At 44.6% G+C, this 15,777-nt stretch overlaps 1 protein-coding gene and 3 non-coding genes across 4 annotated transcripts; all 4 read right to left on the reverse strand.

Moving 5' to 3' along the window:
- Positions 1-1,742: 1,742 nt before the first annotated feature.
- Positions 1,743-11,890, reverse strand: NCL (nucleolin). Its single transcript, XM_052656563.1, has 14 exons — positions 11,727-11,890; positions 10,337-10,453; positions 8,314-8,803; positions 7,719-7,937; positions 7,532-7,618; positions 7,208-7,349; positions 6,508-6,632; positions 5,468-5,591; positions 4,897-5,054; positions 3,887-4,010; positions 3,572-3,705; positions 2,926-3,052; positions 2,393-2,616; positions 1,743-2,219 (listed from the first exon to the last, which is right to left on the reverse strand). The coding sequence occupies exons 1-14, from the start codon at positions 11,742-11,744 to the stop codon at positions 2,143-2,145; spliced, it is 2,166 nt and encodes a 721-aa protein (XP_052512523.1). The 5' UTR covers positions 11,745-11,890; the 3' UTR covers positions 1,743-2,142.
- Positions 2,752-2,885, reverse strand: LOC128044034 (small nucleolar RNA SNORA75). Its single transcript, XR_008199018.1, has one exon. It is a non-coding gene; the product is annotated as a small nucleolar RNA SNORA75 (small nucleolar RNA).
- LOC128044049 (small nucleolar RNA SNORD20) lies at positions 3,411-3,490 on the reverse strand. The gene has a single exon (XR_008199028.1). It is a non-coding gene; the product is annotated as a small nucleolar RNA SNORD20 (small nucleolar RNA).
- Positions 7,423-7,492, reverse strand: LOC128044042 (small nucleolar RNA SNORD82). Its single transcript, XR_008199022.1, has one exon. It is a non-coding gene; the product is annotated as a small nucleolar RNA SNORD82 (small nucleolar RNA).
- Positions 11,891-15,777: the final 3,887 nt, after the last annotated feature.

A 15,777-nucleotide genomic window follows, 5' to 3' on the forward strand; every position in this document is an offset into this window, starting at 1 on the left:
GTTTATTACACCTTCAAATTTAAACCCAGACACTTGTCTAAAGTTGAACTAAGCAGTCAGGGGTGGTACCCACAAGAGACAGCTGCCGGATAATGGAAAAGGCCCTGGAGACCTAGAGTCCAATCATACAGGCCCTTCCTAAATGTCCAGTTTGTGACAGACTGATCTGCCAGTGATGCAAATTTCCACACATCCAGTCAAATTCTACACGTTTGCTTCAAGAGGTAACAAACATGGCTTCCCAGATGGCTCAGTGGTAAAGAATTCACCTCCCAATGCTGGAGACACAGAAGATGGAGGTTTGAACTCTGCCTTTCCCATGGAGCAGGAAAGGGCAGCCCACTCCAGCATTCTTACCTGGATAATCCCATGGACAGAGGAGCCTGGTGGGCTACAGTGCATGGGGTCACGGGGTCACAGGGTCCAACACGACTGAAATGACTCAGCCAGCACACACTAGCACAAACGGCTATAATTAAATCTTTTACATCTAGGAAATACAGGCCACTTTCCTCACTATTCCAGTAGGTGGCAGCACATCCAAGATGTGGGTGCCTGACAGGGAGGAGTCAGGAAGGAAGCCTGAAGTTTAGCTTCAGGGTTCATTTTAGTTTTTAGGTTTGGTTAATTGGATGATGTCCCTATGCTGGCTTTTCTAGTAGAAAGAAATTTTCAACCTTCCCTGCTTCAAAGCAGGTATTTATCCTGCCCTGTCACACAACAGGTAGACTTGGTAGGTAGTGAGGTGGCACTAGTCAAGAATCCACCTGCTGATGGAGACACGAGACTAGGGTTCAATCCTGGGTCAGGAAAATTCCCTGGAGTAGGAAATGGCAACTCACTCTAGTATCCTTGCCTGAATACTAGCACCACCTAGTAGGCTACTGTCCATGGGTCACAGAGTGTACAACTGAAACACGGTGCATCACACGCTCAAGGTTTAGACACCCGCACTCCACCAGCAGCTCAGAGCCAGAAAATTGCACCAAGGACTGGTAGTTTCGCGCAAGCCATTTTTTTCCCATGGGGTGGGGATAGGTTGGGGATGATTCAAGTGACATTATTTATGCCACCGCTGATCTGACAGGAGACAGAGCTCAGCTGGGTAATTCTGTGATGGCACCTGATCACCTATTATGCAGCCCTGTTCCCCTGGTTTGTATCTTTCAGCCGGCCTTCTATTCCACTACTATCTTTCACTCTATCACCTAGGGCACTATTTTTCAACTAAAATGTTAATCCCTTGACCTAGGTCTCTCATGTGACCTTTATTTGGAATTGGGGTGGGCAGGGAATGCTTGCACAATGTCTGAATTAACCCAGTGCAAAACTGAAGGCCTTTCTTGTCAGTTTCACCCGAAGTTGTTGGAAGCCTTCATTTTGGCCCATTCACGCCACAAGAATTCTCATCAGGCGCCTGCTCTTGTATGCTTATTTAAGAGGCTCAACCAAAGCATTCCTAGCCCTCTTTCCAGAGCACTTTTTCAGGACACCTGACCCTCAGGACTATTTGTAAATGGGATAAGATCATAGCACTTTCATATGAAGACACACAAGGCTGCAGTTGGTTACTTCAGTAGCCATTTCACCAAAACTTATGGCTGGGACACTCAAAACCAAAGCAGAAACAACTTCATCAGGGGTGGAGCAGATGTGGAGTGGTAGAACAGGCTCCACCATGCTCCACTCTCAGTGATATTCCAGGAGAAACACTCTTAAGACAGAAAGTACAAGGCTGGCACCAGAGTTCTAGGACTTTTAATCTGTCCCAAAATTGCTGAAGCAAAAATCATGATAAAACATTCTGCTTTCCTTTACACCCCCCCAACGCGCAAAAAAAAAAAAAACTCCGTAGGAAAAAAATTGTTTTGTACATGGGAAGAAACAATATAAATTCAAAACTTACAGATAAGGGTTAGCTCTATCACTCATCTCTTTTAAAAAGTTTATACGAATATCCAGTCAACACCAACAGGGTTATCTCCCTTGAAATGTTATCTATATGGATTTCCAAGTAGACCACAGGGCTGTATACTGTCTTGGAATGTCCTCAGAAGGCTCTGTCATTGATCAGGTAACAGAGTAAAAACCCCAGAGTCCTTTCCTTTCAAATGGAAGAGGGAGAGACAGGGATAGAAGAAATTATTCAAACTTCGTCTTCTTTCCTTGTGGCTTGTGGTCTCCTCCTCCTCCTCTGCCTCCTCGGAAGCCTCCTCGCCCTGCAGAAAAGCAAGGCATCATTAAACAGGTTCCAAAACTGCCAGTCATCCCTCCCCAGCAGGGTGACTAAGGACTTGGGGACTGATGCGGAAACATAGATCTGCAGGTCTGGAAGTGCATGGCCACGTAAACAGCATCCAGTGAACACAGCAGGGTGGCCCTCCATGCTTACCTCCAAAGCCTCCCCGGCCTCTGCCACCAAAGCCACCTCGGCCACCTCTGCCACCACCTCGGCCTCCAAAGCCACCTCTGCCTCCTCCTCGGCCACCAAAGCCACCTTCACCCTTAGGTTTGGCCCAATCCAAAGTGACTTTGTTTCCATCGATTTCACCATCTTCCATGGCCTCCTTGGCAGCTTTGGCATCTTCCTCGCTGTTAAAGTCTACAAAACCAAACCTAAAACACCAAATGAAATTGCCTGTTATAAAGCACACATATGCCAAGTTTAATCTCACAAGTTCTACAGCAATCCCATAAGCCTTAACTGGGAAAGACCCAGGTCAGAGCACTTCCCTATACAGAAAGCTGAAACAATGTCTCACAAAACAGCTGAATAGGCCTTTGTGAAGGCAGAAGCCAACAACGCTAGCTCCGTGAATTGTCTCTTCTTCTCGTGCGAATCCTGAACTGTCACTGATCGACAGAAAGGAGCTCAGTGAGAAGACTCAAGGTGGGAGAGCCACCCATTTCCTGCCTCTTACTCACCCTTTGGAGGACCCAGTCTCCCGGTCAGTGACTATCCTTGCTCGAATAGAGCCATCAAAGGACTCCTTTAACGTCTCTTCTGTGGTATCCTCAGAGAGACCTTTGACAAAGAGAGTCTTGGATGGCTCTGGGAAATAAAAATAAAACTCTTATCAGTTATAATCCATGACAACACTGGATTTACATGTTACAGTCTAGCACCTGACTACTGGCTAAGAATCTTTGCCTTAGCAAATGCTAGCCTTTCACTTGGAGTGTCTATATGAGAAAAAGCACGTTAAAGCAACTTGGGTCAATTAATGCTTAATCCAGCAAAGGGCTTGGACCAAATTCCACATGATGTTTACACTGATCACCAAAGCAGTTAAGAATCTTTTTATGGAAAACAGAAGCAGCAACCCAAGTAAGTGACAGCAGTCCTAAAATAGGCAGCTATAAACACAAGCAGTAAATCACAGGTCAATTTGCTGCTCAGTGTTGACTTGTTGGATCAGAACTTGACTATCTAGAGGAATTTTCTTGAGATTTCATCAGTTACTTCTCAGATAATCAGTCATCATATCCAGTAGCAGCAACAGAAAGCAGCAGATGTTCTTCTGTAGATCTCTGGACCCAACCACAAATTCCTGTTAACAAAGTGACTTACGGCTTCTTGCATTAGGTGATCCCCTGGGTCCTTGCAACTCCAGTCTGATGGCTCTGCCCTCAATTTCCCTTTTATTACATGAATTTAAAGCTTCTTTAGCATCTTCAAATGAAGCAAATTCTATAAATGCATACCTGAGGATTAAGTCAATACTTAGAGTAAGTTACCAAGCACATGACTCCACTGTTGCCACCAAGCCTTTTTCCTCAAGCAAATCCTTGAACAATGCAGCTTCTGCTAAATGTCAGAACATGATTTCACCTCCACAAGATAACTCTTAAAAAGCCTGTAACTGGCAACATAAAGATACTTTACCCTTTAGATTTGCCATTTTGGTTCTGGGGCACCTTGATATGAGTTGCCTTCTCAAATACTTCCTGAAGTGTTTCTTCTGTTGCACTATAGGAGAGGTTGCTTAAAACCAGGGTTTTTGATTCACCTATAAATAAAGAGATGTCAAGTTATGACTCTGAAGCAGTGTGTCCCAACTTAAGTCACAGCTGTACTGTGTTCTTCAAGAGCTTCTGTGCTTCGGAGAGGTAACACACCAATGTTAATACAGGTGGAATCCTACTTCCTGCTGCTGCTAAAGTCGCTTCAGTTGTGTCCAATTCTGTGCGATCCCACAGATGGCAGCCCACCAGGCCCCCCCGTCCCTGGGATTCTCCAGGCAAGAACACTGGAGTGGGTTGCCATTTCCTTTTCCAATGCATGAAAGTGAAGTCGCTCAGTCATGTCTGACTCTTCGAGACCCCGTGGACTGCAGCCTACCAGGCTCCTCTGCCCATGGGATTTTCCAGCCAAGAGTACTGGAGTGGGTTGCCATTTCCTTCTCCAATGCATGAAAATGAAAAGTGAAAGGGAAGTTGCTCAGTTATGTCCGACTCTTCGCGGCCCCATGGACTGCATCCTACCAGGCTCCTCCATCCATGGGATTTTCCAGGCAAGAGTGCTGGAGTGGGGTGCCACTGCCTTCTCCGTCCTACTTGCTACTCAACATCAAATACCTGTTAAGTACTTACACGCTGGTTCCTTCCATTCCTACTGTGCACATGTGCAAGCTGACTATAGCCCTGTGTCTTCCTAGAATAATATCCTAATTTAAATGCCCACAATCTAAGTTCTTTATAGTATAAAACAAAGGAAGCTAGATTTATCTATGTTCTAGCACAAATATTTCATATAGCTCTCATTCAAGACAATTACAAATAGAGATATAACATGCTGATCTACATCCAGTTTATCAACTATATAAAGTACAAAGATGCAAAGGATTTGTTTTCTCTCCTAGATTTCAGAACCCAGAAGGAAACCTAAATTCTTACCACTCCAAGTGCTATTCTTTCCACCTCTATGGTCTTGACTTTGGCCTTTCTCTCCGGTGTAGTACAGAGAAATGGATCGCCCATCTATCTCTGTTCCCTGCTTTTCTTCCAAGGTTTTTTCTGCATCAGCTTCTGTCTTAAATTCAATATAAGCAATCCTACAATAGGGGGGAAAAAAGTAAAGAACTCACTCGGTTTTAAAAACCATATTAATTCTCTTAATCTCAGCAATAGGACTTCATTGCAGACAAGTAAAATAAAAATGCCCTTTGTTTTATACTAATTGAAATGTTCAAGGTTTCTGCCATTTTCCACTTTTCAACTACAACTTTCCTCCCACTACAGAAAGCTTACCCAATACTTCAGGAAATCTAGGCCTTAGGTAGTACTTTATGTTAGTTTATAATAAAATTACTCTGAATTAGGTACATTATCCTCACTTGTACAGATAGGAAACTCAGGTTATAGAATAATTTGCCCAAAGTCACAAACATAGGAAAGTTAAATCAACATTTCTATAAATTAAAGTGCATTAATTTTAATGTAACATTTCAGTAGACACAAAACATACCCTTTACTCTTTCCATCCTTGCTGACTAATCTGATCTCCACAGCATCTTCAAACACTTCTTTTAATTCATCCTGAGTAACTTTGTAAGGCAGATTTTTAGCCAAAAGTGTTCTTGCATCTCGATCTAGATTTAAAAAAAAAAACAAAAACATAAAAATGAACTGAATGGCTTAAAAGACACTTCTTGTCCCAAAGATCAAAGACTGACCAATGTACAAGTTCTTGCTAAAATTTTTATGGACTTCTCTGGCAGTCCAGTGGTGAAGACTGAGCTCCTAATGCAGGAGCACAGGTGTGATCCTTGGTTGGGAAATTAAGACCCTGCTTGCAACAGGGCACAACCAAAAAAATAAAGATTTTAAAAAATGATAATTTTTAGATCTCATAATGTAAAAGGCACTCTGCTATTATTTATTATGGAGATATAGCAATGGCAAAACAAACTGCTTTCACAGCTGACAGCTAACTATGTGCTGAATACTTAAAAAGAACTAAATATCATATGCTATGTATATAAAGTAAGTGTTCAGTATGTTTTAATTTAAAAGACTATGGGAAAAAAACCTGTAGGGAATTCCCTCATGGTCCAATGGTTGGGACTCTTGTGCTTCCACTGCTTCAGGGGGCACGGTTTGATTCTTGGTCAGGGAACTAGGATTTCACAAGGTATACAATGCAGGTGCCCCAAATTTTTATTTTAAAAAATTTAAAAATAGAAAGGTGATGAACACACACTGGAAAGGTGACAAGTATCTACAAAAAGGTAAAAGATGCAAAGGGAGTAGTTAAGAGATCTGCTCAGGTCCAGTGAGGCAAAGACTATTAATTTAAATATACTGAACCAATTATTTTTTGATTAAGTCTAGCAAACAGTGCCAAGCACTGATGTAAACATTTAACATTCTAATTCATTTAATCCTCAACATATGAGGAAGCCAAAAGAAAAAGGTTAAACTACTTATCCTGGCTTGTCTACATTAGATTAGATACATAGCTATGAACAAGCTATCAGTATCAGTTTTACCTAAAGCTTTACATACCTTTCTTACTGTCTTTTCCCTTTGGTTTTTCTAGTTTAATTTCATTGCCAAAGACTTTTAAACCAGTGAGCTCCAAGGCTTTTTCCAGGTCTTCAGCAGATTCAAAATCCACATAGCCAAACTTCCTTTAAAGTGAAGGGACAAAAATTTTAAAAATTATAGGTCAGGGCATGGTGGGACAAACCCCACAAGAGTCACAAGGAACAAGTACTCTGGGTAAGCAGTAACACTAACATGATAGTGCAAACAAAGATTAAGAAGCACCTATACTATTAACAAAATTAAGTTAAGCCCTTTAAGATGGGGCTACAGAACAGATCTGTAAGTATCAAGACCTAATGATGCAAGTTCACCCCTGAGATCTCCATTAGCTACACTGCTGCTTAACAACTAATAGCACATGATAAAAGAACCTGTTTAAGCACTAAGAGAATCCTGTTTAAAAGCATTCACTATTATGGCTTTTCAGGTCTAAGAAATACTTAGTTTGTGTTGTATCAAAAATTAAGGGCAATTATGAAAATTTCAATTTGGGGGTTTCACAATTTGATAATCAAATTATTTAATTCAATAATGGCTAATCTTTGAAGACTTTTAGATGTTCATGTTTAAGAGTAATGAGCTAAGGTCCTAAAATTGAAAGAAAAAAGCAACAGCAGACCCACAATGTGTGATGCTGACACAGCGCCCCCATACTTACCTAGACACACCAATTCTGACATCGACAACAGCAAGATCATTTTTAGCAAAAATATCACTGATACCCGTTTTCAATTCAGGAGCAGATTTATTGAAGTTCAGGTTTCCAATAAAGAGATTGAAAGACGTAGTTGGTTCTGTGCCTGCACAAAAATTTTCTCAAATTAGTTAATTTTCCAGTATACTTAAATATTAATCAAATTATTTCTGTACACAGCACATCAGCACATTGAAATATAACATCAGCTTTCAGTATTAAGTCCCTTTATTGTTCATCACTTGTGCTATGTGGTGTTATTTCCCACCCCCCAATTCTCTAAGTTACCTTCCACTTTTTGTTTCTTGGCTTCAGGAGCTGCTTTTTGTTTGGCCATTTCCTTCTTTCGTTTTCCAGGTGCTTCTTTGACAGGCTCTGGACAAGAGTTCAAACAATCTATGTCATCCACACATACTCAAGTACCTCCTTTTAAACAAAACTCACGTCAATGTACTTGAGAATCCAACTTCATTACCTTCTTCCTCTTCCTCCTCTTCTTCCTCCTCCTCCTCCTCCTCCTCTTCCTCCTCATCGTCCTCCTCCTCGTCATCGTCATCCTCTTCCTCCTCCTCATCATCATCCTCCTCCTCTTCATCTTCATCTTCAGCAGTGCTCTTAGCTTTCACAGGAGCAGCTTTTACTGGAGCTTTCTTTCCTTTCGCTGGTACAATCTCCATAGGTTCTTCTTCAGAGTCTGAAAGAGAAGCCACCTAGTCAAAAACTGAGTTCTATACCAGTTCTATGGAGACCTAAAGGAAAATAAGTGTAATCTTATTCATGCCACTGTGCTTAGAGCTATGGTAAGTAAAATACAGAATAAGCTATCTGAAGCATCTTACTCAGGAGCAGCTATAGTTTGTGGGGTTGCAAAGCATCAAAAGGACTGAGCAACACAAGAGGCAGTCTTGCATGGGTACCAACCTAGTGCATCACAATCAGTCCAGAGAATCCCTGGGATGAGTCTCATCTAACCCCCCAGGTTTTCAGCAGCATGTAGTTTTACCACCCACACCTCATCCCTAATGTACCTTGCAAACAGGAGTCCAGGAACTACCAATACAATGCCTTACCATCTTCGTCGTCCTCCTCCTCCTCATCCTCCTCCTCCTCATCATCATCATCGTCATCGTCATCCTCGTCATCCTCATCATCTGTGGCAGGAGCAGCACCAAAAGCAGCAGCTGCCTTCCTCACTGCTGGTTCATCCTCCTCTTCATCATCATCGTCTTCCTCTTCACTGTCATCTTCATCTTCTTCATCACTGTCTTCCTTCTTGGCATTCTTGCCGTTCTTTGCTCCCTTGCCTGGGGTGGCTGCTCCCTTCTTACCAGAGGTTGCTACCAATGCTTTGCCTGGGGTGGCTCCCTTTTTGCCAGGTGTTACCACTGCTTTGGCAGGTGTAACTGTCTTCTTGGCTGGCATAGCTGCTGCCTTTTTGCCAGGGGTGACAACTGCTTTCTTTGCTGGTGTGGCAACTGCAACCTTTTTTGTTGGGGAAACCACCATCTTCTTTGCTGGAGTTGTGGTAGCCTTCTTGCCTTTTTTCTGAGGGATAACAACCTTTAACAATAAACAAAAAAAAAAAAAAAACATAAGCTTGTTTTCAAACTCTAAGAGTTGTCCCATAAATGAATGCTCAATTCTAGCACTGCCTCAGTTCAACACCACATGCACCAGATGTGAGCAAGTTAAAAGGTACGGTCAAATTAACATACTCTGTACACTTGAAGTCACAGTCTTAATCTTGCAGGAAACTCTAATACAGACCTTGAAAATAGACTAGATGCCACCGCGTGGGCTTAGACAAAGTTTTAAAACTTAATTTTAAGCCTCAATAGTTTTCCCATCTGAAAATAACTGTTGTTCAGTCGCTAAGTCACGTCCAACTCTGCACTGCAGCCAGCCGTCCCTGTCCTCACCATCTCCTGGAGTTTGCTCAAATCCACGTCCATTGGGTCAGTGATGTTACCTAACCACCTCATCCTCTTCTGTCTGCCCTATTCTCCTTTTGCCATCAACCTTTTCCAGCATCAGGGTCTTTTCCACTGAGTTGGCTCTTTATACACGGCTTTAAGGATTACGACTTCACACACACACACACACACACACACACACACACACACACACACACACACACACACACACACACACACACACACACACACACACACACACACACACACATATATATCAAAAGCCTTAACACATAGAGAAGACAACCTGTTAAGCGTTATTAAGTCATTTGGGGCTCTCACAGTAGGTGGAGGTAGGAAGTTCACTGGATGCTCATTCTTAGGACCAAAGAGAAAATGAACATCAAAAAGGCAAGTGGGATAATCAATAGTGGCAAGGTTAGTAAAGGGCACATTAGCTTGATAAAAACCATCACTTGCCTATATTTAAAGTTACACTCAGAACTTTTTGTTAACTATTGGTTTTATCAGGTAATATGTGCCAAAATAAAACCTTCATTAAATTCTAAATAAGAAATATGAACAAATGAAGCAATGAGTCATCTTTACAGTGAGCCAACAGTAGCTGGGAGTTCTGAAGTGCTAATACAATGAAAGGTGACAACTCTCAAACCACACCACTTTAACAGTGATTAGTATTATCAAACTCATACAGGGTAACAGAGACCAATTGATCCTACTTGGAAGCTAGAACAATCTGATAAGGCTAACCTCAGACCTGAATATAATGCTCCGAGCTGCCATCTGCAGGACAGTTAACTGCCCACCCTGTTTATCTGGTATGTAGAACTCACTGTTTATCTGGTATATCGAACTAACTCGTTGAAAGTGGAAAACTAGTGATTTACTACAATATATCACACCGAGCCCTGAAGAAGGTGTGCATGCACGTGCGCACACAAACACACACCTACAGATCTTTCCTCTCAAGTTCAAATATTCTTGTGCCATCTTGATAGATCAATACAACTTTGTGAAATGCTTGACCGTTACAACAGGTCCTATATGAATTAACAGAATCCTGGTTTTTCTGCCAATATTTTCCGACATCCAATACCACCTGCTTTAAGTCTCCATTTTGTAGTTTAAGGCAATTCAACATTGAACTATATACAATTACCTCTTCTCCACTGCTCTCATCGTCTTCATCTTCTGACATTTCCTCATCTTCACTATCTTCTTCTACCTCCTTTGGGGGAGGAGCCATTTTCTTGGAGTCACCTTGATTTTTACCGGCCTAAAACAGACATGACACATTACACCCTCCCTCATTTCAAGCCATTCTTCATGGCAAAACGGCAGTAATCTCCCTTAGTACTCCCTCTTCATACTGTTAACTACAATTTACATAAAAATTATCCTTCATACCAATGTTAACACAGGGCTTCCCAGGTGGCGCTAGTGGTAAAGAACCCGCCTGCCAATGTAGGAGACATAACAGACGGAGGTTCAAACCCTGAATCGGGAAGATCCCCTGGAGGGTATGGCAACCCAGTTCAGGATTCTTGCCTAGAGAATCCCATGGACGGAGAAGCCTGGCGGGCTACAGTCCACGGAGTCGCAAAGAGATGGATACGACCGAAGCGACTTAGCACTCAATTTCCTACGTATTTTCTCCGAGTTCTTTAAAAAAACCACCCTTTGCTTTGAATAAAAAGGCTACTCTCTTCTTGCTACTTTCTTTAAGCACACCCGTTTAAAAAATTAAACCTCCAGCCAGAATCGAACCTTGCTTCACCGCACCGTTTCTCAATGCGGACTACAACTGGACCAATATAACTGCCAACAATTCAAGGCCCTTCACGTGAGGAAAACCACCTTGAAAAAGCCTTTGAGGTAAACTGTGGCACCAAATTCCACCACCCTCGTCTGAAGGCAGCTTTCAAAAAAAAAAAAAACACGTCTTAACCCGTCGTCTTCTATTAAGACTTCCTTTCCCAGGTTACCAACCCCGCCCCTTTCAGCCCTGGAAGGGCCACGTGGGATAAGTCGCAGACCACCACGTGCGCGCAGCCCGGCGCAGAAAGCATGCGGCAGGGCCTCCTGCTGGAGCCCCGGTCCCGTCCGCCCACCCCGCTGGACCCGGACCGGAGACGAGGCGCACCGCCTCCCTCCCCCCAAGACCAGGTCCCTCCGCAGGCCGCACACGGCGCGGCCCACGTGGCGAGCCCCGCGCCGCGGCACGTGCGTCAGGAGGCGGGGCCCCGCTCCGGCCCGTCGCAGGAGTTTCGCCTCATCAGTCCGAGGCCCTGCTCCCCCTCCCCGCTCTCAGCCCCGAAGTCCTTCCCCGCCGCATTCACTACCCGCGCGGCACCTGCCGAAGCTCTTCACTTCGCTACCAAGCAGCTAAAAACGCGAGACCTCCCAGCTAATCGCGCGAGACTTCCCACAGCATGGCGCCCTCGAACGCGCCCGGGACGGCGCGCAGGCCCTCCTCCTGGCGGCGCAGCGCGCGCGCTCCTCGAAAAACGGGCCTTGATGTCCGTGCTCGCGCGGGCAAGGCCTCTTACCTTTGCGAGCTTTACCATGATGGCGGCTTATGACGGCGGAGTGTGTGGCGAGCGAGTGGCGCAGACGAGCCCAGAGGAACCTAAGCACCGTCGATGGCGGCCACTAATCCCTGAGCGCGTACGCTTGGCAACCAGCTAGCGCTCGAGACTGAGGCGAAAGACTGAGCCTGCCCAGTAATCGCCTCTGGAAAGGCGACGACGGCACCCTCGTGACTCCGCCTCGACCAACCAGATTTCGCGTCCCTCTCATGAGCCAATCGCGAGCCTCTAGCTGAGAACTGCGCGGGGCGGGGCGCGAGCCGGAGTGGGCGGGCCGAGGCGGCCAAGGAAGGGGGAGGGGATTCGTGGCGGCGGCCTGGGGCGGGACTCGCTTTGTGCAAAGCCAGCTCTGATTGGGCCATTGGCGCGCGGTACCCGGAGTGCCCATCCACGGCCCGCGCTCGCGGCGCCTGCGCTCTGGGACGGACATTTTGGCGCCGCGTGTTCAGTAACTCCCGAGTGGTGGATAGCTGTGGTCTCTGATTTTTCAGTCAGGGTCTTGTCTGCCTCGGAGGGCTTGAGTTTCCTGAGAGGCTTCACGGGCAGCCCCGGTCCACGTTTTACACAAAGCCTCCTGGAGGCAGTGCAGATAAGAGTTTGTCCCGTTTCCCCTCTAAAGAGCCCGAGACTTTCGGGAATTTAGACTTCTCCGCGTTGAGCGCCCACCTTAGTTCCCCCTGCTAATGAACCGCGCTAAAAAGTAGCCGTGTCTGCTGGTGACTCCCCCGAGGCCCCTTCTCAGAAACTGCCTCCTGAGAGCTGCTGATATAGACAGTCTAGTACGTGAGGTTTACAGTGAGCAGCGCACAAACAGTATTTAATCTCAAGAAACCTCATGTGCTAGGTGTTTTTCACAGTAGGCAACACCCTGGTGGTCACGGGATAACTGCGGGCCGAGGAGAAGAACTGGGGTCAGGCCAACCACAAAACAGGGCCTTTGACCACTTAAAAGCTCCTTCTTTGTTATTTGGGACTAAAGCACCTACTTTTTAAAACGTTGGCTGCTAAGTCAGTGTCTCATGGTCCGGGAGTCAGTCAAAAGAGTGAAGGAAGGTTCCCTGGACGGAATAGAAGATTGCCTTTGCGTTGTGCTTTTGCCAGTTATTCAGATGGATCACGGGCAAAACTTAATTGGTGTGAAACTCAACCCAGAGCACTTTCTTCAGTTTAGAGCTGCCCAGGTAGGAGGTTATATCCCTGGCATCTGGTACCTGGTACAAAACTAAGGTATCTTCCGCTATGACGGTATTTCCCCAAATGAACTAATGTTCAGAATCACCTCTGGGGTTCCTAATTAAGGAGATGTGGGGCTGGGCCCAGGGTTTTGAATTTTAACAAGGGCTGGTGGGGATTCTCTGAGCCATCAAATTATTTTGCAGTTCTTACTAAAACACTCCTGTGACTGACTGAATAGGAAGCCCACAGCTCCCCACTGGGGCTGTCTGATCAGGGAGGAGACAGGCCCGTGCTCTGGTCTGCACCCTGCTTTCTGATATCTGGCGAGCATCCTAAGGAGGTTTTCATTTTGAACTCTGGGATGGGGCCAAGCGGACGCGTACTGGGTGACTGGGAACAGAAAAAAACAGCATAAGCCAAGGCGTGGTAGAATAAAACCCCAGTGTTTGCAAGCAGTTTGGCACAGAGCAAGCTTTGGACACTCATGGGAAGAGGCTAGGGAGATAAGCAGGGAACATGACCAAGTGACAAGGATGAGTTATAGAAATATTGGCATGGCTGACTTGTCAGTTCAGATCTCAGCTTATATCACCTCTTAAGAGGCCTTCCCCCACCCTTCAGTGAAAAGTGCCACGCAGAGGCTTACTACCACACCACCCTAATGGAGACAGGTCCTTTTTTTTTTTTAAGGCAGGTTCTTAACACTACCTAGCATTTTTTTAATCTGTTTACTGCCCGTTTGCTTTTTCCCCAGCCTCAAAGAATACAGCGTTTGTTCTCTGCTGTATTCCTGGTGCCCTAAGCATTGCCTAATACAAGTAGTGGTGAAAATTTGTTGAATGAATGAAGTATTTAGGTAAAGGGAGCAGTGGAGAAAGTCTGAGGATATGAGTGTTCAAGTGCTTTGCTTTGGAGTCAGCCTGAGATTAAAAAAAAAAAAGTAGTAATCGCTGATACTTATATAATAATTATGAATTTCTAAGCAGTATTCCAGTTCTTTATACCTCTAAAAATAAATTACCACTGTTTTACAGAAACTGAGGCAGAGAGATAGATTAACTTGTCCAGGGGCACATAGCTAGGGACTAGAATTTATTTTTTTGAGCATTTATTTAACCACTTTTACGTGGTCAAAGGCCCTGGTTTGTGGCTGGCCTGACAAGTTCTTCTCAGCCCACAGTTATAACATCCTGCAACCACCAGGGTGGTTCCTACTGTGAACAATTCCTAGTACTAGAGGTTTCTTGAGATTAAATATTGTTTGTGTGCTGCTCACAGTAAACCAAATAAATTTTAATATTTTTACATATTTATTAATAAATATTAACATAAAATAAGTAATATCAATAAATTTATTGTTTATCAATAAGTTAACATTAAAATCCATTTATTTTCATATTTATATATGATATATCTTTAAAATTTATTAAAAATAAACATTAATACTTATTCAAGGTCTTAGTTGCAGCATGCAAACTTTTATTTGTGGCAGGGGGGTGTAGTACCCTGACCAGGGATCAAACCTGTGCCCTCTGCATTGAGAACGTGGAGTCAGCCACTGGACCACCAGGGAATCCTGGAACTAGGATTGAACTAGACCCTACTCTGTCATCCCAGTTTCTTTATAAAATGGGTATAATAATAGCACCTGACTTTAGGGTTGTAACAAGTATTAAATGAGATGTATAATAAGCCCTCAATACTAGTTAGTCTTATTATTGACAGACTGAATTATGGGCTTCCCTGGTAGTTCAGTTGGTAAAGAATCCACCTGCAATGAAGGAGACCCCAGTTCGATTCCTGGGTCAGGAAGATGCACTGGAGAAGGGATAGGCTACCCGTTCCAGTATTCTTGGGGTTCCCTTGTGGCTCAGCTGGTAAAGAATCTGCATGCAATGCGGGAGACCTGAGTTTGATCCCTGGGTTGGGAAGATCCCCTGGAGAAGGGAAAGGCTACCCACTGCAGTATTCTGGCCTGGAGAATTCCGTGGACTGTATAGTCCATGGGGTAGCAAAGAGTCGGACACAACTGAGCGACTTTCACTGCACTTCATAGAGAGAGATAAAGGATCGTTTATTTCCGTTACCTCTTGAATGTGTGTATGTAAGTGGAGTGACACCAACAGGGCTGCAGGTTTGGGGGGAAGCTCCTGAATTCAATGTTGGACATGCTGCGTGCATGATAAATACCAGTCACTTTAGGCAGACACAGATGCCTGTGGCCGCCTGGCTGCAGACACAGATGACATGAGGGACCAGCCTAGAATAGCAGACAGAATGAGAGGAGAAGGCTGGGCAGACCCAGGTCCAGTGGTGGGAAAAGGCCCAGAGTCAGAAGCCAAGTTAGGAAACGGGAGTTTTGGAAGCCAAGGGAAGAAAGAGTTTAAGAAAAAGGGAAGAGAACAGTGTCCAGTGCCTCCAGAAAAGTCAAATAAGGTAAGGCCTGAGCGGGTCTACTGGATTTGGTATTAAAAGATACCAGAGGTTTTGGCAAGTGTGATGGGATAGCAGCCACACTGCTGTGGATAGAGAAGTTGTAGGGCCCCTGTGGGAAGCACGCCTGGGAGAGGGAGTGGTCACAACTTAAGTTTCTCCATAGCTTATAGCCTATGGGGAAGGAGCCAGAAAAGGGAGACTTGGAAGCTCAGGAAAGAAACACGAGAAGACGAGACTGACTGAGGATTGTCAAACCAAGGGGCTTCCCCTTGGTCCAGACCAATCTGATGCTAAAGGTAAGTGTACCTGTGTAACTGACACAGATGGCTTAATGCCTCCTAAGTGTCCAGACAGTTCCCAGTGCATAAAAGTGCATAAAATGGACATTAATAAGTGTCCA

Source organism: Budorcas taxicolor, chromosome 2 (genome assembly GCF_023091745.1).
Source record: "Budorcas taxicolor isolate Tak-1 chromosome 2, Takin1.1, whole genome shotgun sequence".
Classification (NCBI taxonomy): domain Eukaryota; kingdom Metazoa; phylum Chordata; class Mammalia; order Artiodactyla; family Bovidae; genus Budorcas; species Budorcas taxicolor.